This window comes from Ornithorhynchus anatinus, chromosome X1, assembly GCF_004115215.2.
Source record: "Ornithorhynchus anatinus isolate Pmale09 chromosome X1, mOrnAna1.pri.v4, whole genome shotgun sequence".
In the NCBI taxonomy this organism is placed as follows: Eukaryota; Metazoa; Chordata; class Mammalia; order Monotremata; family Ornithorhynchidae; genus Ornithorhynchus; species Ornithorhynchus anatinus.
Genome location: NC_041749.1, coordinates 5439478 through 5464512, shown reverse-complemented (window position 1 = coordinate 5464512; position 25035 = coordinate 5439478). Strand labels below are relative to the sequence as shown.

At 46.3% G+C, this 25035-nt stretch overlaps 1 protein-coding gene across 1 annotated transcript in view; it reads right to left on the bottom strand.

Annotated features, from left to right (window-relative positions):
• Positions 1–1527: 1527 nt before the first annotated feature.
• PXDN (peroxidasin) overlaps positions 1528–25035 on the bottom strand; it is a 111656-nt gene continuing 88148 nt past the window's right edge. Inside the window, exons 17-24 of the mRNA XM_039910146.1 lie at positions 24629–24786; positions 19041–20544; positions 17294–17428; positions 15715–15923; positions 11374–11497; positions 7515–7647; positions 5818–5931; positions 1528–4130 (exon numbers count right to left, since the gene is read on the bottom strand). Coding sequence (XP_039766080.1) covers positions 4005–4130; positions 5818–5931; positions 7515–7647; positions 11374–11497; positions 15715–15923; positions 17294–17428; positions 19041–20544; positions 24629–24786 — 2503 coding nt within the window. The 3' untranslated portion in view covers positions 1528–4004. The remainder of the gene's footprint in view (positions 4131–5817; positions 5932–7514; positions 7648–11373; positions 11498–15714; positions 15924–17293; positions 17429–19040; positions 20545–24628; positions 24787–25035) is intronic.

Below are 25035 nucleotides of genomic sequence, written 5' to 3'. Positions count from 1 at the left end.
AACAAAGAAAAGAAAACAAAAACCACTGCCGCTTGCAGCCACTTGACTGAGGCTTTCTTCACTCCCCGTGGTGGTCCTGGTGAGCCGCCATTGCAAAGTTTGTACACGCAGGTCTGGACCGGGGGTGCATGACATCCGCGGCCCTATCTCTTGCCCCCTGCTTCCCAAACCAATTCCCCAAACCCGCAACACCTCGTAACCACTCGGCTCCCGTCTCCCTCCATCCCGGGACTGCCTGCTTGCCACCATCCCAGACACCCGGTCACCATTACAGCTAAAGGGAATTTAACTAGAATTCGAGCAGACTTAGGTCCACCAATGCTAAACTTCCCAATGTCCCTCCATCACGTCTCTCTCGCCGCCAAACTCTCGCCAGCATCATGCCTCTGGCCTGGAAAGCCCGCCCTTCTCATATCCGACAGACAATGACTCTTGCCCGCTTCGAAGGCTTAATTAAGGCCCGTCTCCTCCAAGAGGCCTTCCCTGACTAAGCCATTCTCTCCTCTTCTCCCACTCCCTTCCGTGTCGCCTTGACCTGCTCCCTTTCTTCATCCCCCTTCCCAACCCCACTGTAGTTATGTACACATCTGTCATTCATTTATTTATATTTGCGTCTGTCTCCCCCTCTAGACTGTGAGCTAGTTGTAGCCAGGGAATATTATATTGTACCGTCCTAAGCACTTAATACAGTGCTCTGCACACAGTAAATGCTCAACAAATACGATGAACTAAGTGAGTTTGGGATCTCGGTTATGGGCCGTGTCATATTTTTGGTTTGGGGCTCGTCACCTCGTGGGGCGGGGCCAGCCCCAGCAAGAGGGTATCTGGAGAGCAAAAGGACAAAACAGACACTTCTTGGGCCTGAGAAACACCGTGAAATCTCTCTCACACATGTCTAATGGTCAAGCATCAACATACCCAATCAAAGAATAGTGAATCACAGACCACTCACGAATAATAATGATGATGATAATGATTGCATTTGTGAAGCACTTACTCTGTGCCAACCACTGTATTAATCCCCATTTTCCCCATTGGGAAACCAAGGCCCAGAGAAGTGAAGTGACTCTTTCAGGGTCACACAGCAGAACAGCAGTGGAGGCAGGATTAGAAGCAGCTCGGCTTAGTGACAAGAGCCTGGGCTTGGGAGTCAGAGGACGTGGGGGTCTCTGGTCCTCTGGAAATGACGGTGTTTATTAAGCTCTTACTACGTGCACTGTTCTAAGCACTGGGGTAGATGCAAGGTAATCAGGTTGTCCCACGTGGGGCTCACAGTCTTAATCCCCATTTTACAGAGGAGGGAATTGAGGCCCAGAGCAGTGAAGTGACTTGCCTAAAGTCACACAGCTGACGAGTGGCAGAGTTGGGATTAGAACCCACGACCTCTGATTCCCAAGCCCGGGCTCTTTCCACTGAGCCACGCTGCTTCCAACAGATGTCAATCCAGAGAAAACACCACTGGCCTGCACTACTGCCCTGAGAGAGGCCGACAGGGATTTGAAAGAAAAAAGAAAAAAGAATCAAGTCTTCATTTGAAAATGTGACCCATTTATTTTAACTGAGAAGCATCCTTACAAAGTGCCCACTCTTCTTTGGTACATGTACTGGTTACAATAAGAATGATGAAGTATCCTTGCTTCGGGTAAGTTTAGAAAAGTGAATAAATATGTACAGTTTGCCACATAGTACAACGATAATCTTATGGCCACCGAAAAGGACTCGGTCAGTCATTGGCTGTTATTTTGTAACTCTTTTAGAACATTTTAATCCAAATTGGTGGTGCAGATACGTCCCTTTAAGTTACAGAATTTGAGCGCAAAATCTCAGACTCCATTTTCTCCTGTAGTTTTAGGAATTTCTTGGAAAACGCACTGATTGGCTGGTTTGAGGACCTAAAACCAGCCTGGAGTCTTTTCTTGATTTTTTTATTTGTATTTTTTCAACCCACCTATACTAAGAAGTGAATGACAAAAATAGAATAAAAACAAGTTCCTCAAAGTAAAACAATCAGACTATAATATTTTAGTTGGAGAGTCATTTGATATGTGTCATACCTGAGCATTTTAATGTAAAATTAAAAGGATAACTAGAAATATATATATTTCCTGGTTTATATAACCACCTCCACAGTTAATGACACATCTGTATTTGCAAACACTTCACCATCAGAGACTCAGGACACTCTATGGTGCCCTAAAAATCTCTCTATGGCTTCTAACGATATCATATATAAGGTTTTAGAACCAAACTCTAGATTTAAAACCAATCCAAAGAGTTAGAAAAATATGAATTGGAAAAATCGATTGTACCTCCAAAATACGTGGTCAAGCACAACTCAGATACTATTGTGCTAATCAAGAACTGTGTACAAAGACCATCCTCAGTCTATAGCATTTGAATTTGAATCATGACGCCGTCTTACAGGTATTCGAAAGGGTACAGTATCGAGTGTTTGAAATGTTGATGCGCCGAGTAAATTTGAGTGGATCTTCTTTGTACACTCCTGCACGGATCTTTTATTTTTGGGCCTCCTTACTAAATGAACATTCATCATTTTCACAGACCGGTAATGATGGTTGGGTTTTTTTTTGTGTGTGTGTGTGCAACTTTCCTAAATACTGTAACTAATTACGTTCTGTGAACGTGCGGGGGTATTGACCGAACAAAGTAAGTTTTTTAAAAAAAAGTTTGTCACATGAGGTATGATGGTTGTTTTTCACTAAATTTTTCTCATAAACATCCATTCAACCGACACGCCGCTGGAATGCTAAATGACGGGGAGCCGTGGCTTAACGGAAAAGATGAACATCATCAAAATGCATCATCTTTGGGAAATGCAAGACCTTTGGAAAAATACAAATGAGGTACTGGATTGACTTAAAAACGATGCAGATACTGAAGGTAGAAAACTTATTTAATTCAAATACCAAGCCCAAATAGTAGCACGGGGTAGCGAGCCATGGATATTGCTCCTTCGATGGGTTTGTTCTGCCTCCAAACAAGGCCCCTCCATAGATCAGTCTGCGATTTATTGATTAGCTTTGGCAAGACAAAAAATAAATCAGCAGGTAACTTCAGAAACAAAACGTAACTCCCGATCTTTTTCACATTCTTTTCCAAACCAGGCTACCCATATGCATGTCTCGAGTTTGGACGCAGCAGCATCCCAGTCTGAATTCGTCTTCACTACAGTGATGTCTCATGCTTTCAAAAAAGGGTGAAACCCAGTGTGAAACAGACTTACGTACAGTTGGGTAAAAGAATTGCTTTGTCTTATGGTTCAGTGTTGTTAAGTTCGCTTACAGAGCACTGTATTAAGCGCTTGGGAGAGTACAATACAATAATAAAAAACTGTGAAATGTCACACCCACTGAGATAAAAACATTCAAGGAACCCCAAATATGCCTTAGAAAAAAAAACCTACGCTTACATTCTCATAAAATATATATTTTAAGTTCGGCGACCATTGATTTTATTCAGTGTTCCGCTGTGACTTGAAATGAAGAGAGCTCGTTGCTTTCTCCTCTTACACTCCAACTCCCTCTCCGCGTAGAGTGAATGACACCCCAGCCTCTGTACCCTTTCCACATCGACAAAAAAACAAACAAGCACAGCTCTGATCCCACCATTCTTCTTCTTCTTTCTGCTTCCTGGAAATGTCGCGTGGAGTTTAAATTAAAATAGTGTCACAGTCCACATGATTCAACCGAGGCCTCAGCCCCCATCGCTTTGAGTAGCACCAAATTTAATTTGCAAAACCTGAGAAAGTCTAACACAAAGTTATCATGACCGTTTGACCTACATCCCTTTCTGGATAGTTGCACTGTTCTCTCCTTCTTTGTGGGCAATGAAATCGACTTGAACCGTGTTACGTTCTGGAATCTCACCAATTGGAGGTTGTCCCCGATACATCTTCATTCCTCGTTCTCTCTCTCTCGAGAGGGTGGAGTTCTCTGGGCGGGATGAGGAGACACAGTAACTCCCCCAAACCTGGAAGGCCCCTCTTATGGCTCCTCATTTTTGCCAGCGGTTTCTTTTAAACAGATGGGACAACAGGCTCCTTTTATCTTCACTGGAGCCGCGCATTTTTCTGGATGACAAGATTCTACGAAGCAGGTAACTTGGCCACCCTGGATTACAAAGATTTTATAATGGTCAAAGAGGGTCAAATCATAAAAAAAAAAAGAAAATGAGTGCAACTTAATATATACACTTCACTCTACACCCTTGCAGCGTGGCTCAGTGGAAAGCGCCTGGGCTTCGGAGTCAGAGGTCATGGGTTCGACTCCCGGCCCTGCCACTTGTCAGCTGTGTGACTGTGGGCGAGCCGCTTCACTTCTCTGTGCCTCAGTTACCTCATCTGTAAAATGGGGATTAAGTGTGAGCCTCACGTAGGACAACCTGATGACCCTGTATCTCCCCCAGCGCTTAGAACAGTGCTCTGCGCATAGTAAGCGCTTAACAAATACCAACATTATGATTATTAAATAAGTAGGACGAATAGACGGGCACATTTCTGCACGGACCGTGTCTGTTTATTGCTGTATTGTACTCTCCCAAGCGCTTAGTACAGTGCTCTACACACAGTAAGTGCTCAATAAATATGATTGACTGACTGACTTAGTCCCATTCCCACCAACGAATAAGCCACTTGAACGAACCTGTCCTTCCCGAGATGGTATTTTATTTTTTTACAGGATTGGTACACTTCTGATTTCATTACTAAAGAGGGATTAGTTATGGAAAGATAAAGTACTCCATCGAAATTAAGTTGTAAGAAATCAGCAGTACTGTTTATATATTGGGCATTCACTCGATATCATGCACTGACATAAGCTCTTAGGAAATAAAAATAATGAAGTGACACATTTCTTGCCTGCAAGGCAGAGAAGGAGCGTGGCACAGTGGAAAGAGCACGGGCCTGAGAGTGAGAGAACATGGTTTCTAATCCTGGCTCCGCCACATCTCTGCTGTATGACCTTGGGCAAGTCATTTTACTTCTCTGGGCCTCGGTTACTTCATCTGTAAAATGGGGATTCAGACTGTGAGCCCTACGTGGGACACTTAATTACCCTGCATCTACCCCAGCGCTTAGAACAGTGCTTGGCACCTTCATTCATTCAATCGTATTTATTGAGCGCAGACTGTGTGCAGAGTACTGTACTAAGTGCTTGGAATGTACAATTCAGCAATAGATAGAAACAATCCCTGCCCAACAACGGGCTCACAGTATAAAAGGTTTGGCACATAGTAAGCACTCAACAAATACCATAATGATAATAATGATAATAATAATCATTATTAGTACTATTACAAGCTTCTCGCATTATAACCAGAAGGGCAAACAAAAAATAATTGCAATTTATGCATTCTATCATATTTATTGAGCGCTCATTATGTGCAAAGCACTGTACTAAGTGCTTGGCATGTAGATTGGTTGAAATAATCAATTGTATTGAACACTTACTTTGTGAAGAGTATTGTATTAAATGTTTGGGAAAGTACCATATAACAGACATTCCCTGCCCACAATGAACATATATATGTATTAAATATACATCTATAAATTTAATATTTACATACACAAACCTGCACATAGTCAGCAAAGGCTAATATGGATTAGTTTAAAATTACTAGAGTTGGCCGATGGGATGATATTGCTGGTATATGAACTGCGGAAGGCATGTTGGAGGAGGTGAGATTTTTAAGACTCTGAAATGCAGAATAATTCAAAAGACTTCACGAAGCCTCAAAAAGCTAACTAAGACCAGTTTGAGGAAATGGTTAATCCCAACTTCTAAAATGTGATTTCCTCACCTTGCACTCACATACAGTACAGGGATCCCTTTTCCATTTTTCATTGCTCGAGTAGGATTTCCCCGTCTCATCAGTACATTCGCTTTTATTGAGGCGCACTTCAAGTTTCTTTATCTGCAGAGAGATTAATTCTGATGAATCAAGTCAGATTGAAGGATTGTTCTCAACAAGTTGTAACCGACTTACCCCTTGTACCTTTTTTACGATCTAATCCTTCGAAAATGAACATGACCTTATTGCGTGATTTCATTTTGATCCATCAATGGTTTTTATTGAGCGTTTTCTGCGTACAGAGCACTGTACTACATGCCCTGGGCTCTAGTCTCCGGTCTGCCACGTATCTGCTGACTGCACCTGAGCATCAGGTGGTTTAATAGCTAGAACATGAGCCTGAGAGTCTGAAGGATCTGGGTTCTAATCCCGTCTCTCCCAGATTCCTTCATTCAGTCGTACTGATCGAGCACTTACTGCGTGCAGAGCACTGTACTAAGTGCTTGGGAGAGTATAATACAACAATAAACAGAGCCATTATCTGCCCACAACGAGCTTGCGGGTCTGCTGTGTGATCTTCACTTCTGTGGTCCTCAGTTACCTCATCTGTAAAAAGGGGATTAAGAGGGGGAGCCCCACGTGGGACAGGGACTGTGTCCTGCCTGGTTAACTTGTATCTATTCCAGGGTTTAGAACAGTGCTTGGCACAAAGTAAGCACTTAACAAATAACAATTACTATAATTAGTATTATTAGCAAAGAGAGAATGCTCTTGGATATTATGCAAGTCACTAGCATGACAAGGAATTCCTTTTCAGGCTTCTCTTTCTTAAGGTCTCAGCAACAAGGCTTGCCCACTGCTCCCAGTGGAAGACTGCACTCCGCAATGATTTCCAGGCCTGCGCTGAAATCTTGGGGTCCATTTGGTAGGGTCTCTTAAAAGCAGTGCAGCTTAGAAGAAAGAGAACAGGCCTGGGAGTCAGAAGAACCCGGGTTCTAATCCCGGCCCTGCTACTTGTCTATGTGACCCTGGGCAAGTTACTTCACTTCTCTAGGCCTCAGTTACCTCAGCTGTAAAATGGGGATTAAGATTGTGAGCCCCATTTGGGGCAGGGACTGTGTCCGACCCGATTTGCTTGTATCCAACCCACTGCTTAGAAGAGTGTCTGGCACACAGTAAGCACTTAAATGCCCCAGTTATTATTATTATTACTAGACCAATTAATCATCTACCTGGCTCTGGTTAGATGGTAGAAACCATAAGGATGAGAGAACAAAGGTGGGGCTTGAAGGCAAAGCAAATAAACCTGTGCTTCCCATAGACTCTGGGCCATTTGTTTTAAGTGGTTTCAGGACTATATGAGGAGGATGGTGAACATTACGCTCTAGTGGAAAGAGTCCAGACCTGGGTTCTAATCCCAATTTGGGGGAGTCATTTAATTTACCTGTGCCTTGGTTACCTCATATGAAAAATGGAGATTAAATCCTCCTCCCTCCACGTCATCTGTGAGGCCCATGTGGGACGGAGACTGTATCCAACCTGATTATCTCATATCTACCCAGCGCTTAGAACAGCGCCTGGCACATAGTAAGCGGTTAACGAGAACTGTTTAAAAAATAGGGTGTGGAACCACGTGCGAAACAAAATAGTTTAAAATGGAAAATGTGGCATTCAATATGCTGGTTCGCTCTGCCTGGTTAGTCCACCTGTTTCCTGAGGCCTGTGATGGTCTTTTGCATTTCCAGGACAAATTCTTTGAAGTCGTTTATCACCGGTCCATCTGTTTGCTCATCGGAGGCCCAAGTGCCATTCTTGAAATTTGGACTCTGCTTTGGGGTCCTGCAGCGGGTTGGAGAGCAAAATAAAAAGTATCTTTCAATATTGAAATTAATTGCATGTCAGAGAGCAGAAGAAATGCAAACCTATTTCAGGGCACAGGGTTGGCACTAATTCCTTGCTTAGAAAGTCATCTAACTTCTCTGGGGCTGTTTCCATCTCTGTAAAATAGGGAGGATACCCAATGTTTCTTTTTTTGTAGACTGTAAGGGACGAAAACTGTTTCTGATCTGATGATTCTGTATCTACCCCAAGGCTTATCCCAGTATTTGCTACACCCTGTAAGAAATAAATATCACCATCAGCAGACTTCTTCCACTTGAAATTGACCAGAATTATTATTTTTTTGTGGTATATGTTAAGCGCTTACTATGTGCCAGGCACCGTAATAAGCACTGGGGTGGATACAAGCAAACACGCTTGGATGTAGTCCCTGTCCCATGTGGGGCTCACAGCCTCAATCCTCATTTTACAGATGAGGTAACTGAGGCCCAGAGAAGTGAAGATGACTCGCTGAAGATCACACAGCAAAGTGGTGAAGCTGGAATTGGAACTCATGACCTTCTGACTCCCAGTGCCATGCTCTATGCCACGCTACTTCTCTGGCCAAAGCCGTTGGAACATTTCATGGTGGACTCGTTATTTGGGAAACTCCTTTTTCCCTGCCAACGTTGACCAGGCCAAAGATCTATTTTAGCCGAGCATTTTCTGTCCAACAGCAGCATCAAAGATACCCGGATGGAGAGTTAGACGCTCTCGTGACGGAGGTGCATTCATTCTATTGCTGTGGTCATTTTTTTGAAATGAGAACTGGGCCACTTTAGTGGAGAAAAGGAAAAATTCACAGAACCTATCCTAAAGGATTGAGACTAATACTGTAAGTTTGTGGAGGAAAGGGAACCTGTCTGTTATAGTATATTCTCCAAGGGCTTAAAACAGTGCTCTGCACACAGTAAGTGTGCAACAGATATGATTGATTGACTGATTTCGCACTCCCTGAATAAGAAATTCTCATGGTCATATATAAAAACAGAACGCTGTCCTAGACTACTGAAATTAACACCATCAAAACCATCCCCCACAAAGGTGGATAATGACAATGAAATTTCTGTTGGAATTTTGAGAATACAGCTATCTGGGAATCTCAGATGAAAACTTTATGGACCAATCAGTGGTATTTATTGAGTGCTGCGTGAAGAGCACTGAATTAAGTGCTTGAGAGAGTTCAATATAACAGCGTTGATAGTCACGTTTCCTGCCCGCGATGGGGAGATTACAGTCTGGAGTAGAGTATATAGTCTACGGGTTCGCAGATACATATTCTTTATGTAATAATATTTCTTTTTTATGGTATTTGTTAAGCACTTAGTATGTGCCAGGCATTGTACTAAGCATTGGGGTGGATGCGAGCCAATCACATGGGACCCAATCCATGTCTACCCTCTACGAACACACTGCTTCTCTAGTTGATTTCTTCAGCTCTCGCTTTCCTCCTACTCTCTTCGCCGAACTCCTAACTTCCTGCTAACCTTTTCTCGCCAACCACCCGCCCGCTGAGGGGCATCTGGTGGGATCACAGCCACTCTGCTCCTCCTCCCACAGCTAAAAACTTCTGGCAGATTTCCGGCTTATCGGGACAACTAATGGGGCCTCCAGATTCACTCAACCCTGCTAGACTTCGGCATTGCTGAGCTAAAGGGAGAGGTCTCCCTCTCCTCTGGTTCAAAGCGTACAACTGTTCCAAACCTATAACTCCTTCCTGAAGGAGGGGGGCCCAGGGGAAAGAGGACGGGGCTGGGTTTCAGGATACACAGATTCTAATTGTGCAAGTCATTTTACTTCTCTGCACTTCAGTTTCCTCATCTTTAAAATGGGCATTTAATACCTGTTCTCCCTCCCACTTCGACATGAACCACGTGTGACAGGGACTGTGCAGGGAATGTGTCTCTTTAGTGTTGTATTGGATTCTCCCAAGCACATGATACAGTGCTCTGCACAGTAAGTACTCAATAAATAGGATTGAGTGAATGTGTCTGATCTGAGTGTCCCTTATCTACCCGGTGGTTAGCATAATAATAATAATAGTTATGGTATTTGTTTAGCACTTACTATGTGCCAGGCACTGTACTAAGTGCTGGGGTGGATATAAGCAAATGGGTTTGGACACAGTCCCTGCCCCACATGGAGCTCACAGTCTCAATCCCCATTTTCCAGATGAGGTAACTGAAGCCCAGAGAAGTGAAGTGACATGCCCAAGGTCACACAGCAGACGAGTGGAGGAACTCATGACCAGCAGCGTGGCTCGGTGGAAAAGAGCCTGGGCTTCGGAGTCAGAGGTCATGAGTTCGACTCCCGGCTCTGCCACTTGTCAGCTGTGTGACTGTGGGCGAGTCACTTCACTTCTCTGGGCCTCAGTTCCCTCCTCTGTAAAATGGGGATTAACTGTGAGCCTCACATGGGACAACCTGATTCCCCTGTATCTGCCCCAGCGCTTAGAACAGTGCCCTGCACATAGTAAGCGCTTAACAAATACCAACAATATTATTATTATTATCTGACTCCCAGGCCCAGACAGGTTCTATCCACAATGCCATGCTGCTTCTCTATCTATAGTAAAAGCTTAACAGATACCACAATGATTATTACGATGAAGCCGATTATGTAAAAGCCATTAAGCACTGACCTTCCCCAAGCCTCTCCATTACTTCCTCCCTCCTCTCCACCCTCTCCTTCTCCTACTCTTCTTCCGCAGCTGTTTCTCAAGAGATCTCCTGCCCGCTCTTAAAGCAATTCAAACTGTTTATAGATTGATTTCTTTGAAATTAAGAGTTTGGTATGTAAAACAAAACATGGCCAAATATTTAGGAACATAAGTACTTCAGATATTGGACAGATAGAATGACCGAGATTTTAAAGGAGCTCTGCTGTGAAAACAGCATGGGCCCGGGGGGGTCGAGGGACCAGGGTTCTAAACCCGGCTCTTGCCACTTTCCGATTGTGCGACCTTGGGCAAGTCACTGAACTTCTTCGAGCCTCAGCTCCTCATCTGTGAAATGGGGATTCAGTACCTACTCTGCCTCCCCCTTTGGACATCCGATTCGGTGTCCCGCACCCAGCGGGCTTGCCGCAGAGGCTGCTGTTTCCACCAAAAGGGCAGGAGCAGGTGATTCTAACGCTTCGTTCCCAAATAGCAGAATATTATCTCATCTGTCTCACCGCTAAACTCTCAGCCATGTCCCGTCTCCTGCCTGGAACGCCCTCCCTCTTCAAATCGACACACGATTACACTCCCCACCTGCAAACATCATTGAAGGAAACATATACAAGAGGCCTTCCCTGACTAAGCCTTCATTTCCTCTTCTCCCAATCCCTTCTGCATCACTCTTGCACTTGAATTTGCTCCTTTTATTCCCTGCTCCTTCAACCACCCAGGACTTCTGTCCATAGCTCTAATTTATTTATTTATATTAATGTCGGTCTCCCCGTCTACAATATTAGCTCACCTGGGGCAGGGAACAGTTCTACCAACTCTGGCAAATTGTACTCACCCAAAGTTCTTAGCGCAGTGTTCGGCACACAGTGAGCGATGAATAAATATGACTGATTGATAACCTACTGCGTGGAGCATGAGAACGGGGTCGAGATGGTTCTATATTTTTCTGCTCTTCCCTGAATCCTGAGCTTCAGTGATGCCCCAGGTATCTCCTTTATGTAAAGTTCCCACCTTACCTTCGGGTCTTCCGTGCTTTCATTTTCCTCAGGGGCTTATCCTCCTGATAGCTGTAGTCAAGGGAGCGTTTCCCCCGGAAATGATGAAATGAAAATGCATTAAACTGTCCTCTGGTTCTACAGTCTGCAAAGAAAGATGCAAGGGAGTATTCTTATCATCTGTGGGGCTTTTTTTATAATTTCATAGCATTTATAAGCACTTATTCATTCATTCATTCAATAGTATTTATTGAGCGCTTACTATGTGCAGAGCACTGTACTAAGCACTTGGAATGTACAAATCGGTAACAGATAGAGACGGTCTCTGCCCTTTGACGGGCTTACGGTCTAATCGGGGGAGATGGACAGACAAGAACGATAGCAATAAATAGGATCGAGGGGATGAACATCTCATTAAAACAATAGCCAATAAATAGAATCAAGATGATGTACATCTCATTAACAAAATAAATAAGGTAATGAAAATATATACAGTTGAGCAGATGAGTACAGTGCTGAGGGGATGGGAAAGGAGAGGGGGAGGAGCAGAGGGAAAGGGGGGGAAAGAGGACTTAGCTGAGGAGAGGTGAAGGGGGGTAGAGGAGGAGCAGAGGGAAAAGGGGAGCTCAGTCTGGGAAGGCCTCTTGGAGGAGATGAGCTTTAAGTAGGGTTTTGAAGAGGGGAAGAGAATTAGTTTGGACTTACTATGTGCCAGGCACTGTACTGGCGCTGGGGTAGATACATGTTATTTAGGTTGGACAGTCCCTGTCCCACAAGGGGCTAAAAGTCATAATCTCCATTTAACGGATGAGATAACGGGCACAGAGAAGTGAAGTGACTTGCCCAAGATTACAGACACCTGGAGGAGCTGGGTCTAGAACCCAGGTCCTTTGACTTCCAGGTCTGTGCTCTATCCACTAGGCCACACTGTTTCCCTATGTGCTTGAATTCAACCAAGGCAAAATGAGGTTCCTGATGCGATTGGCTTTGCCCTCTTTATAGCTTTTCACCCCTGGGCTCTTCACAACTGCGATAAGATATTTTAGATAAGGGGACATTAATTAACCCGGTGGCTTCAGGGAAAGATCAACATTCCCCAAAAATGTTAAGGATGATTCTGAGTCATCCCTTTGTGTTCTTTCCTTCCTAACTTTGTGTGCTCACTGGAAGTAGCTGAGTGAAAACTTGATGCATTTCCACCTTAGGAAGCAGTGTAGGGAAGCAGTGTGGTCTTGCGGAAAGAACATTTATTCTTCCATTCGATCGTATTTATTGAGCGCTTGCTGTAAGCAGAGCTCTGTACTAAGTGCTTGGAAAGTCCAGTTTAGCAATAGCGAGAGACAATCTCTGCCCACCACGGGCATAAAGTCTAGAAGGGGGGAGACACACATCAAAACGAGTGAACAAGCAACACTATAAATAAATAGAATTATAGTTATATAGACATCAAAACAAGTAAATAAATGTAAATAAAGACAATTGTAGATATGTACATATATACACAAGTGCTGTGGGGCGGGGAGGGGAGGTAGAGCAAAGGGAGCAATTTGGGGTGATGGGGAGGGGGAAGTGAAGAAAAGGAGGGGTTTAGTCTGGGAAGGCCTCTTGGAGGAGGCGCGCCTTCAGTAGGGCTTCGAAGGGGCAGGGGGAAACAAGAGCCTAGAAGTCAGAGGCCCTGGGTTCTAATCCCTACTCAACTGCTTGCCTGTGATGAGACCTTAGGCAAATGACTCACACTTCTCAGTGTCTCATTTCCTCATCTGTAAAATGGAAATTAACTCCTACTCCCTCCCAATTAGACGATGAGCTCCATGTGGGACAGGGATTGTGCCTGCCCAGATGATCTCGTGTCCACCCCAGTGCTTAGTACACTGCCTGGCACATCGTAAGCACTTAATAAGTACCCTATTTAACTCAGTTATAAAAGTAAATGGAGCAGAACAAGAAACACTAAGTAGATAAGCACACAAGCTCAGAAAAATCAAAGCATTAAATGGGGATATGCACAGTTATTAGAAAAAGAACACAAAGAGTGAAAAGCAAATTTAGGAAAGCTTCAGGGAATGGGGTTTGTGGCAAATTTTGAATAGGGAATGGTTTGACAATGGAGTGTTCTCACCGTTCTCCCTCTAGACTGTAAGTTCAACGTGGGCAGGGTACATATCTACCAACTCTATCATAGTGTACCCTCCAAAGCGCTTAGTACGATGCTCTGCACACATGACACACTCAATAAATACGAGTGATCGATTGATGTTCAAAGCCCTTGGGAAATCACATCACCCCCAAGAGTTTTTCCTGATGGATTTCTAATTTCTCCAGCCGATCTCTCCAACCGCAAATTCACCACTTCAATCATTTAATCGTGTTTATTGCGCACTTACTGTACGCAGAGCACCGTACTAAGATCTTGGGCCACAACAATAAAACCCACACATTCCCTGACCACATTAAGTTTACAGTCTAGACCACTAGCTTCTGGACCACTTAACCACTTATGCCTTACCTCTTCTGGACATTTACACTTTGTTTCCACCTAGGTGCAATTTATTGTAGTACCTGCTTTGCTAGATTGTAAACTCCTCAAGAAGAGGGACCACACATACTCATTCTCTAGAACTCTCCTGAGTGCTTAGTACAGTCCTCAGCAAGTGTTCAAAGAGTACCTATTTAGGAAAATTAGTTTCATAGCAATCAAAATCAAAGTTCTGGTGTGAATCTATATTTCCTAGATGGAATGACTGAAGTGTCCCACTACAATGTATTCTTGGATATCTAGTGGAATGCAAATGGCGGAAAATGAAAGGAATATCCAACAGAGTTGCCAATCACTGAGAATCTTATATTGCGATATTAACCCGGAGTGTCCCAATCTGAATAAGACCTCAGGGAAAAAACAAACATTATACAGTTATCTTCAACAGTTTCCTGTCAAGCTGGGTGTAGGAGTGCCTTGAAAAGTCTGAACTGCTTTAAGCATGTGGCTCTGCTGAACAGTCACACACACAGAGGCACCCAGCCAGTGACCACTCTGGATATTGTGCACAGAGCTAGGGGCTAACAAGAAATGGAAGAAAAAGCAGGTTATTTATGGATTCATACTGGGGCAACAGTATCCACAACCAGAAGTTTTCATCAGTAACAGAACTATTTTTTCATCAAAATTCAGTGCTGTTCAATGATGTATGAGTGGATAAAGAGATAAGGAAACAGAATCTAAATGGCTGACACGGGTTTCGGCTGATTGAGACCTTCTAGACTGACAGAGGAAAATCAAAACACCACTGCATGACGGTTCTTCCTGTTTTTGCTCGTGTTGTCAACACTTTGGATCTGTCCTTTCACCGGACACATGCTGCTACTAATCTCTGATAAAAAAAAAAATTGGGTTTTCCAACTGTTTTAGAGGTAAACAGGGGAACTCCGAGCGGAAGGATCTGTTCACCTCAGCATTAGGAAATTTTCAGGAGAGGAATATGGGTCAAACCCCAAAAGATCCCTCTCATGAGGGACAATCTCTGGACTATACACAACTTATTTTGAGGAAAATGAGGCATCTTGTCCACTTTGAGTCTAACTTCAAAGAGCTTCGTCCACACCGTCCCATTGATGGAATTATAAGCGCGTATGAAGAAGTACACTTTGGAAGGGGTGGAGAGGTAAATCTAACTTTCTAAATGAATGCTACTCCTACATCAAAACCCAAATCTTCTCTATTCCCCAATTAAATCAAAATCTTGACCCAAATCAATACTTCTAGGCCAGAGAGAGAATCTCTGTACTCACTACTTGCTTCTCCGCTCTAGGTTTTCAATCGGTCTTATTTATTTAGCGCTTACTGTGTGCACTAGGACCGGCTGCTTCTCTGCAGAACTTACCGGAGGTGACCTGTAATCCACTGCCTCCTAGGGATCACTTACCAAATCTGAAGTGTGTTGTTTTTTTTCCCCATGATTTGTATATATTTTGTGGCTTCCTCCCAGAGAACAAATGGGAGATTTCACAATTGCTGAATATTTTGGTTTGATAACCGAAGGACAATTTTCTAGGCACCACTTTTTAATCAAGTTGAATTAACCTGTCCTCTGACCCATTTAGTTTTTAAGTTAAATGAGGACATGAACTTTCGGGTCCACTGTACTAAGCTCTGGGGAAGAGTAAAACATAACAATGAGCAGACGCATTCCCTGTCCACAACGAGCTCACAGTCTGGAAGGTTTTCACCGCCATCGTGATTCTGAGCTGAGGGACTAGGGAGAGACAGCGTGGGGTCCATTTTTCCTCCCAAAACAGGCGACGGAAGACACAAACGGCACACTACAAAATGCCACCCCCAAGTAGGCCCTCCCTCTCCGGACGGACCTTCACAGCAATCCTGCCACATCCGGAGATCCACTTTGGGAATTTCATCACAGCTGCCATATCCGTGAGGGAACTCGGCCACGGTGAAGACGTCTCTCTGCACCCTTGTGATGTTGTCTCCGTTGTCACAGAGGATTCTGGCGAGGGAGGTCTGCTTTATTTGAGTCAGCTGAGCGGGATTAAACACTCCAGGGTTCTCATACCACAGCCTATGTTTTCATGAAGGGAAAATAAAAATGACCTTATTATCCGATTGGCTTTGCATATAGCCCAATGCCATTATTTCTTTAAAAGAAAAAGGCAAGGGAAATCCAAAGGGCAAGGATTTTTAACAATCAGTACATTAACTCAGTTGACCGAACAATTCATCATGACCAATCACTGTACAGGTAACTGAGAATCAAAATCTCTTTAAAGGATGGATAAAATCCCGAGGCAGAAAGGAAACACCCGAGTTTATCTGAAAGATAATTATTTAACCATCTGGGGGGAGCAGAAGACTGACTACGTTTTCCTTGAAGGGAGCAACAAATGGAGTATTCTCAACTTTGCTTGGAACCCAATAAAACTGCTTTATCCCTCTGATAATCTACTGCTGCAATGTAGGCCCATTTCCTCGCCAGCCACCCTGTTTATGGAGGATAAACCAACCAGCAGCCTCCCATACTTCATTCATTCACTCAGTTGCATTTATTGAGAGCTTCCGGTGAGCAGAACGCTGTACTAAGCGCTTGGAAGAGTACAATATAACAATGAGCAGACACATTCCCTGCCCTCAAGGAGCTTAACATTTCCAACCCTAAGCTCCTCGAGTTGAGGTAGTAATTGATTGATTGATGACGGTTATGAGGTCCACTCCTCGGTCTCCTCATCCTTTAGGCTACCCAATCCCAGCTCTTTCAGCCTTTTATCAGAAGACTGGTAAGCCACCCTCCTAAAAACCCCTGCTGCATTCTAGAATCATTTCTCGCTTCAGCAACTTTGCCATGGGCAAGGTTCAGGGTCTAGCGGAAAGAGCACGTGGCCTGGGAGTCAGAAGACGAGGGTTCTAATCCCGGTTCTACCACAGGTCTGCTGGGTGATCTTGGGCAAGTCACTTCACTTCTCTGCACCACGGTTACCTCATTTGTAAAATGGGCATTGAGACTGTTAGCCCCATGTTGGACAGGGACTGTGTCCAACCTGATTAGCTTGGCTCTACCCATTCATTCCTTCATTCGATCGTATTTATTACGCACTTACGGTATGCAGAGCACTGTGCGAAGCACTTGGGAAAGTACAATGCAACAATAAACGGTGACGTTCCCTGCCCGCAAGAAGCTCACAGTTTGTGGAGATGGGGAGGAGGGGGAGAAGACAGACAGCAATACAAATAAATAAAATGATAGATATGTACATAAGTGGTGTGGGGCTGGGAGTGGGAGGAAGAGCAAATGGAGCAAGTCAGGGTGATGCAGAAAGGACTGGGAGATGAGGAAAAGTGGGGCTTAGTCTGGGCAGCGCTTAGGACAGGGTTCAGCACACAATAAGCGCTTAATTAACACCTTTAAAAAAGAAAATCCGGGGGATTGGCGTGTACCTGTCTCCGTCTCGGAGGCGCTTAAACTGTGTGCTTAGCAGGCACATCAACGTAGGGCCCAATCTGCTCCCAGGAACCAAATCTTCCACCACGAGGGCAGGAAACAAGTCTATGTTTAGTGGCGAGCCGTACAACCTAGGAGAAAGATACGGAACTTAGTGACTTTGTTCCCAGAGACACACACCAGCTATTAAAGACCAGAGCAAAGGATGGTCTTCCCCCATATCTGTGTCCCTACATCATTCAGGCCTTTTTCATAAATGGTAGTGCTGGAGTTAAATCTGAGTTTCCGCCAGACAGAAATTTGCTATCTGAAGAAGAGAAATCAGAGCACACTTTCTCTTTTCTATAATGTAGGAAGATGATGACGAAGACACACTGAAACTTACGCATTTCGTATTTAGAGTCTAACCCAACAGAAAGACGATGATGGTATTTGTTAAGAAAAATGTGCTCTCCCTTCCCCCACCCCCTTTCCACTCCCCCCATTCTCTTCCCCCTGTGACACACACACAATAATGAACCCATCAAGCTGGTCCATATTTCACTGTGGCTGGAGAGCCAGCATTCTCAATGGAAATACACTTTTTATGGTATTTGTTAAGTGCTATGTTCCAGGCACCGTACTAAGCGCTGGGGTAGATACGAGCAAATCGGATTGGACACAGTCCCTGTACCAGATGAGGCTCGGAGTCTTAAGAAGCATTTCACAGATGAGGCAATCGAGACCCAGAGAAGTTTAGCGATTTGCCCAAAGTCACACAGCAGACCATTGGCAGAGCCGGAAATAGAACCCGCGTTCTTCTGACTCCCAAACTTTTCTCTATCCACTAGGTCACGTTGCTTCTCTGCAGAATTTACCGGATTTGACCTGTGACCCACTGTCTCCTAGGGATCACTTCCCAAATCTGAAGTGGTTTGTGTTCTTTTTTTCCCCATGATTTATATATATTCTGTGCCTTTCCCCCAGAAAACATCTGGAAGATTTCACAACTGCTGAATATTTTGCTTTGAGAACCAAAGGACATTTTCTGGGCATTACTTTCGATCAGGCTGAATTACCCTGACCTCTGACAGTTAGTTTTTAAGGTAAATCAGAACATGACCCTTTGGTCCACTGGCTGAGAGCGGACAGTGAGAAAAACACCTAGAACAGATGAAGCTGAAAACGAGCTCGTTTTTACTTCCCCTAAACTTAATAACTGAATGAGAAGCGGTGTGGCCTAGTGGATACATCATAGGCTTGTTAGTTAGAAGGACCTGGGTTCTAATCCCAGCTCAGTGAATTGTCTGCCGTGGGACCTTGGGCAAGTCACTTCACTTCACGGTAGGAGAAGCAGCGTGGCTTAGAGGAAAGGGCCCGGGCTTGGGAGTCAGAGGTCATGGGTTCTAATTCTGGCTCTGCCACTTGTCAGCTGTGTGACTTTGGGCCAGCCACTTATCTGTGCCTCAATTACTTCATGTGTAGAATAGGGATTAAGACCGTGAGCCCCAAGTGGGACAAACTGACTGCTTAGAACAGTGCTTGACACATAGTAAGCGTTGAACAAACGCCATCGTTTTATTATCCCTGTCTCCGTGCCTAAGCTACCCCATCTGGAAAATGGGGATCAAGAACCGTGAGCCCCACGTTGCATACGGTAAGTGCTTGACAAACCATATATATATATATATATATATATATATATATATATATATATATATAAAAAACCGAGGTAAACCCCACCAAGCTCACCACCAACCTCACCTCTGCAGCTCGGCCCGGATGTCAGGATTCCGGATTTCGTTTCTCAGGTCTTCGAAGGTGTGGGCCGAAGACAGGTTGCAGTAGACCCGGAAGTCGTGGTAGGGAGGGATGCCGTGGTCCCGGCCCCTCTGGATGTTGATGGCCGCCAGGTCCAACGCCACGGCGTGGGCCATGGAGAAGAGCCGCTCGGTCAGCTCCGTGTTGAGCGGCTGGGACGGCACCCGCATCTTCCCGGCCACCCCGAACAGCCCCCTGAGCAGAGGGTCGATGCCCCCTTCGTTGATGATCCGGAACGGGGAGAAGAAGGCCTTGTGGAGGGGGACGTGGCCCTGCGCGATGGGCCGGAAGTTCTCATCCAGCCGGTAGAGGAGGGGGTTGATGAGGGTGTGGCCGAAGCGGAAGGCCGCCGTGGCGAAGGCGTTGAAGACGCCCGAGTTCACGGCGGGGTCGTAGGCCCGGTAGCTCCCGAGCATCTTCATGCCCGCCTCCCCGAAGATCTTGGGCAGCCAGTGGCTGTAGGTGATGTGCTGGACCTGGGCGCCCACGATCTTGCGGGCCTCGTGGTAGACGGTGTCCCCGTCCCAGTGCGGGTTGAGGCGGAGGAGCTCGGCGGCGACGCGGTTGTGCTCCCGGAACCACAGCGTGTGCATGCTGGTCAGGCCCAGCTGCTCGTTGGCCCGGTGATCCCCGGCCAGGAAGCAGGGGATGGGGCTCTCGTTCTCGTCCCTCATGCACTCGGTGGGCGGGCCCGTGGCGAAGGGCAGCAGGGGCTTCCCGGACCGCTGGACGACGCCCTGCCTCAGGAGGCCGCGGTGGCCGGCCAGGTCGCGCACCTCCCGGGCCTCGTGGTCCGAGCTGCCGTAGACGTTGGAGGCGTCGACGTAGGAGGTCAGCTGGTTGATCTGCTCCCGCGGGTAGACCGAGTTCATCAGCAGGGAGGTCATCCCGCTGCCGCACACGGGGCTGGAGCGCACGAAGAACATGCAGCGGGCCCCGTTCCTCCCGCGGGGGTCGTCGGGGGGCACCAGGACCGAGAAGCACGGCGGGTCGTTGGTGCAGACCGAGGCGCAGTGCCGCCCGTCCGAGAAGCGGGCCTGGCTCAGGGCCGCTACGGTCGAGTCCAGGTCGTGGTCCAGGAACTGGCCCCACTGCATGGTCATGTGGGTCAGCCGGGCGTCCGGGGTCACCGCCTCCGTGCCCATCAGCGCGGTGGACACCAGGCGGGGAGGCGGCAGCGGGTGGCCGTGGTAAAGGCGGTGGGGGTCGGCGCCCCGCGGCAGGTTGAAGCCGTTCTCGTAGGCGGCCTTGAGCAGCCGCTCGAAGGCCGTCAGGGAGGCCCCCCACATCGGGTGCTGCAGGTTGTTGCAGGTGCCGTCGTGGGTGCGGTACTTCCGGTGGAAGCACGTGTCCGAGCAGTTGTTGACGCGCCGGTGCGCCGTGCAGCCCGACAGGTTGGCGATCAGGCTCAGGTACTGGGGCGACACCAGGTCGTTGTAGTGGTAGCCTGAAACGCACAGCCCTCCCGTCAGCGCCATCCCCTGAGCTCCTACTGGGTGCCGAGCACCGCGCTGAGAACCCCGGGGAGCGAGACGGGGTCCGGAGACGCGGGATCCCCGTCTGGAGGGCGCCAACCTCCCGCCTCTCCCCCCTCCAGCCCACACTTCGCTCCGCCGCCCGGATCGTCTGTCTTCAGAAACGCTCAGGACACGTCTCCCCCTCCTCAAGCAGCTCCAGCGGTCGCCCATCCGCCTCCGGGTCAGACGAAAACTCCTCGCCGTTGGCTTTAAAGTCGTCCATCCCCTCGCTCCCTCCTACCTCACCTTCCTTCACTCCTGCTCCAGCCCAGCCCGCACGCTCCGCTCCTCCGGTGCCACTGATCTCCTCACCGTGCCTCCATCCCGCCCGTCTCACTGCCGGCACTGGCCCACGTCCTCCCTCTGGCCTAGAACGCCATGAATAAACGGAGCGAATCACACACAGAAGGGTGTGGGAGAAGAGGAAAGGAGGACTTAGGGAAGGCCTCTTGGAGGAGATGGGTAGTCAAGAAGGCATCGAAGGGGGACGGAGTCGTCGTCTGTCTGAGGGAGGGCGTTCCAGGCCAGAGGCAGGACGTGGGCGAGAGGTCGGTGGCGAGACAGATGAGATGGATGTACGGCGAGAAGGTCGGCATTAGATAAACGACGTGTGCGGGCTGGGTTGTGATAGGAGAATAGTAAGGTGAGGCAGAGAAGCAGTGTGGCTCAGTGGAAAGATCACAGGTTTAGGCGTCAAAAGTCTTGGGTTCTAATCCCGGCTCCGCCACCTGTCGGCTGTATGACTTTGGGTAAATCACTTCACCTCTCTGTGTCTCAATTACCTCATCTGTAAAACAGGGATTAAGATTGCGAGCCTCACGCGGGACAACCTGACGACCCTCTATCTACCCCAGCGCTGAGAACCGTGCTCGGCACGTAGTAAGCGCTCAACAGATACAACATTATTATTAGTATTAGGAAGAGGCGAGGTGACTGACTGCTTTATAGCCAATGGTGAGGAGTTTCTGTTTAAGGCGGAGGAGGACGGGTGACCACTGGAGTCCTGCAGCGTGATCCCGGAAAGGTGGCTCAATCTCTTTGTGCCTCAGCTTCCTTATCTGTAAAATGGGACTGAATTCAGTCAATGTCTAGCGGCTTGACCAAAGATGGGATTAGGGTGTGCCGATGTTTTGGAAAAATAAAAACCCTCTTCGAATGGAAGAATTATCAAGGGTGTGGCATTTTGCGGGGATTTTCTTGAAAGGGAAAATTGCCCATGGATGTTTTCCTAATGGCGTAGCTGCCCGGGAGAAATTCTGCAGGAAATATCCCTAGGCTCTATTGGCTACAACCCCATAGTCGAGGTCACAGGAATGTAATTCTAGCTGAGGTCAGCTTCCCAGCTAATATGAGTGAAATTCAAGAGGAATCCTATTTCCTTTTTCTAGTTTTTTAGAGGATCTTTTAAATACCTCCCCCCAAAAGGAAAAATAAATTTCTTTGCCCAAAAACTAGACAGAAGAGAATCCGGAGTCTTTCACATGAGAAAGAGGCATTACAGGGTGAGGAGGAGAAGCCCTTCCGTTTCCCATGAAATCCAAATCACTAGGAAGAGCCCGAGTTTATTTGCAATGCTCTCGACAGCGTAGAGTTCCCCAAACTTAGAATGTTTGGATTGATACTTCTGGCCCCATCATCACAGTTAACAGTAGTCGGAAGTTACAGTAAGAATTCTAAATTGCGCACATCAAAAAAGACTATGTGAAGAATGTTTCCGCTTGGCTGTTTCTGTTATAGGCTACTTGCCAAAACTCCATGATACACTTGAAATATTCTCATTATTTCCAAAGCTTTGGTCATACATCTTGGGAACAGCCCCCCGCCTACTCCCTGCCAGGGCATTTCCACAATTAGCTTAGAATGTCCACGTACGGTCACTTTTCCAATGCAGAATTGAAATCGCTCCTAGAGTCACCCCCATTTTTCAAGTTTCAACTGCCCACTCTACGGGGGTGACGTTCCCACAGCCTCCTGGTCGGCTGACTAGACGTGATCATCCTGGGCTTCTCACCGGACCTGAGAGTTTCCAATCAGGGCCTGAAAAGAAGCTAAATGGTGCCATTCTGATAAAACGATAACATTTGTGGTATTTGTTAAGCGCTCACTATGTGCAAGGTACCATACTATGAGAAGCAGCGTGGCTCAGTGGAAAGAGCCCGAGCTCGGGAGTCGCACGTCGTGGGTTCTAATCCCGGCTCTGCCACTTATCAGCTGTGTGACTTTGGAGAAGTCACTTAACTTTTCTGTGCCTCAGTTACCTCATCTATAAAGTGGGGAATAAGAGTGTCCCAAATGGGGCTCACAATCTGATTACCTCATATCTATCCCAGTGCTTAGAACGGTGCTTGGCACATAGTAAGTGCTTAACAAATATTATCACTATTATTATTACTAAGGGCTGGGGTGGATACCAGCCAATTGAGGTGGATCCAGTCTCTGTCCCGTATAGGGCTCATAGTCTCATTCCCCATTTTACTGATGAGGTAACTGGGGCACAGAGAAGTGAAGTGACTTGCCTAAGGTCACACAGCAGACGATCAGCAGAGCCGGAAAGAGAAGCCGTGACCTTCTGACTTCCAGGGCCGGGCTCTATCCACTGCACTACGCTGCTTCCCTGTTTGCTCTCTCAAGTCTTTGTTTCCAGTCCTCACCCACTTCTAAATCTCTGATCGCTTTTCCACCCCCAAATGAAAGGTTGGCACCTATGGATAATCACTCAGTCAGTCCATCGCATTTGATGAGCGCCGACTGCGTGCAAAGACTTGGAAAAGTACAACAGAACACTGAGTTCTAGAAAGAGGTCTTGTGGCCAGGACACAGGATAGGGAATCTGTCTAATCCTGGCACTGCCACTAGTCCACTGAGGGACAAGTTACGTAGCTTCCCTGTGCCTCAGTTTCCTTATAAGATGCTCGCTCTCCTTTCCCTCTTAGATTGTGATCAGCGAGTGAGACAAGGGCTGTAGCCAATCAAATTATCTTGCCATCTGCACGCAGTAAGCGCCTAATAGATGCCACACTCATCCACACGATGATGAAGAACAGTCACGGGACAAGCAAAGCGGCGGATTCTCTTCTCCCTGGCACCCAGGTCTGTCGATGGTAGTAACTGGGAGATTTACTCCTAGCCCTTGAAGGCGATCGAGTCCAACCACACAAATGTCCCGCCTCGCAAGCCTATCTGGACACAGCCCCCGCTAGGTGCTGCCTTCAATGTGTTAGGATGAATTTGGCCCCACAAGAACAGTTACTTATTGCAGCAGAAATTGGGATGATACATCAAAAATTGCCTTAACTGGGCACAGCCAACATTTCTTTTTGGAAAATGAAAGAGCTTCACAAACGAAGCCAAAGCTTTGAGAAAATGAAAAGCTCCAAGTCCAAAGTGTGTAACGATTAGATGACGATATAAATAGCTTCAAAATTAAAATTAAACCACCATAGCAGAATTTGTGGTGAATTCCTAGGCTATTTTTAAAAACAACTGTAGAATCACTACAAATTTTCTCTTGGGGTATCATCAAACCCTGGGAGTCAGAAGGACCTGGGTTTTGATGCCAGTTCCGCCATTTGTCTGCTGTGTGACCTTAAGCAAGTCAGTTAACTTCTCTGGGGCTCAGTTACCTCATCTGTAAAATGGGGATTAAAAGTGTGAGCCCCATGTGGGAATGGGACTGTGTCCAACCTGATTAACTTGTATCTACCCCAGCGCTTCGAACAGTACTTGGCAGATAGTAAGCGCTTAACAAATACCATAATTATTATGAATAATTCACTCGATTTCTCCGTGCCTCAGTTATCATCTACAAATGGAGATTAAGCCTTGAGCCCCATATGGGATAAGGACTATGTCCAATCTGATTTGTTTGTACCAATCCTATCATTTAGTACAGCACCTGGCGAATAGTAAGTGTTCAATAAATACCATTTAAAAACAATGACAATAAAAAATGTTTCATAAAATTCAGAGTTTGGCCCAGGAAAAGAAAAAGTCAGAAGGAAAGAGAATACTTACTTGTTCCATTCAGGTCAACCATCAAACCATGCTGTACATGGTCCTGGATTAGCTGCAATGTTCTCTCAAAAATCTCTCCCGCTCTCGCCTGTTCTACGGTGTAAGGATCTCTTGGATACCGGAACAAAGCCAGCAAATCATTAGGCGAACGAGGACGGCTGATAATAATTGGGGAGGAAAAGAAAGGAAAGAATGAAGCTACAATTGAGCGAATAAGAAGCTACCACCATCTAGACGCAAAGGAGCCACTTTTAGACCTTTCGAGAGTTTAAGAGTCCAGAGGTAGGATGTACTACTGTACCTTATTTCCTTATCCCCAAACTGAATGCATAAAATAAAATAAGCGCACGATTAATACGAAATCAGAGAACGCCAGGTGCTTCGCATGGATTCAGAGTCAACTACAC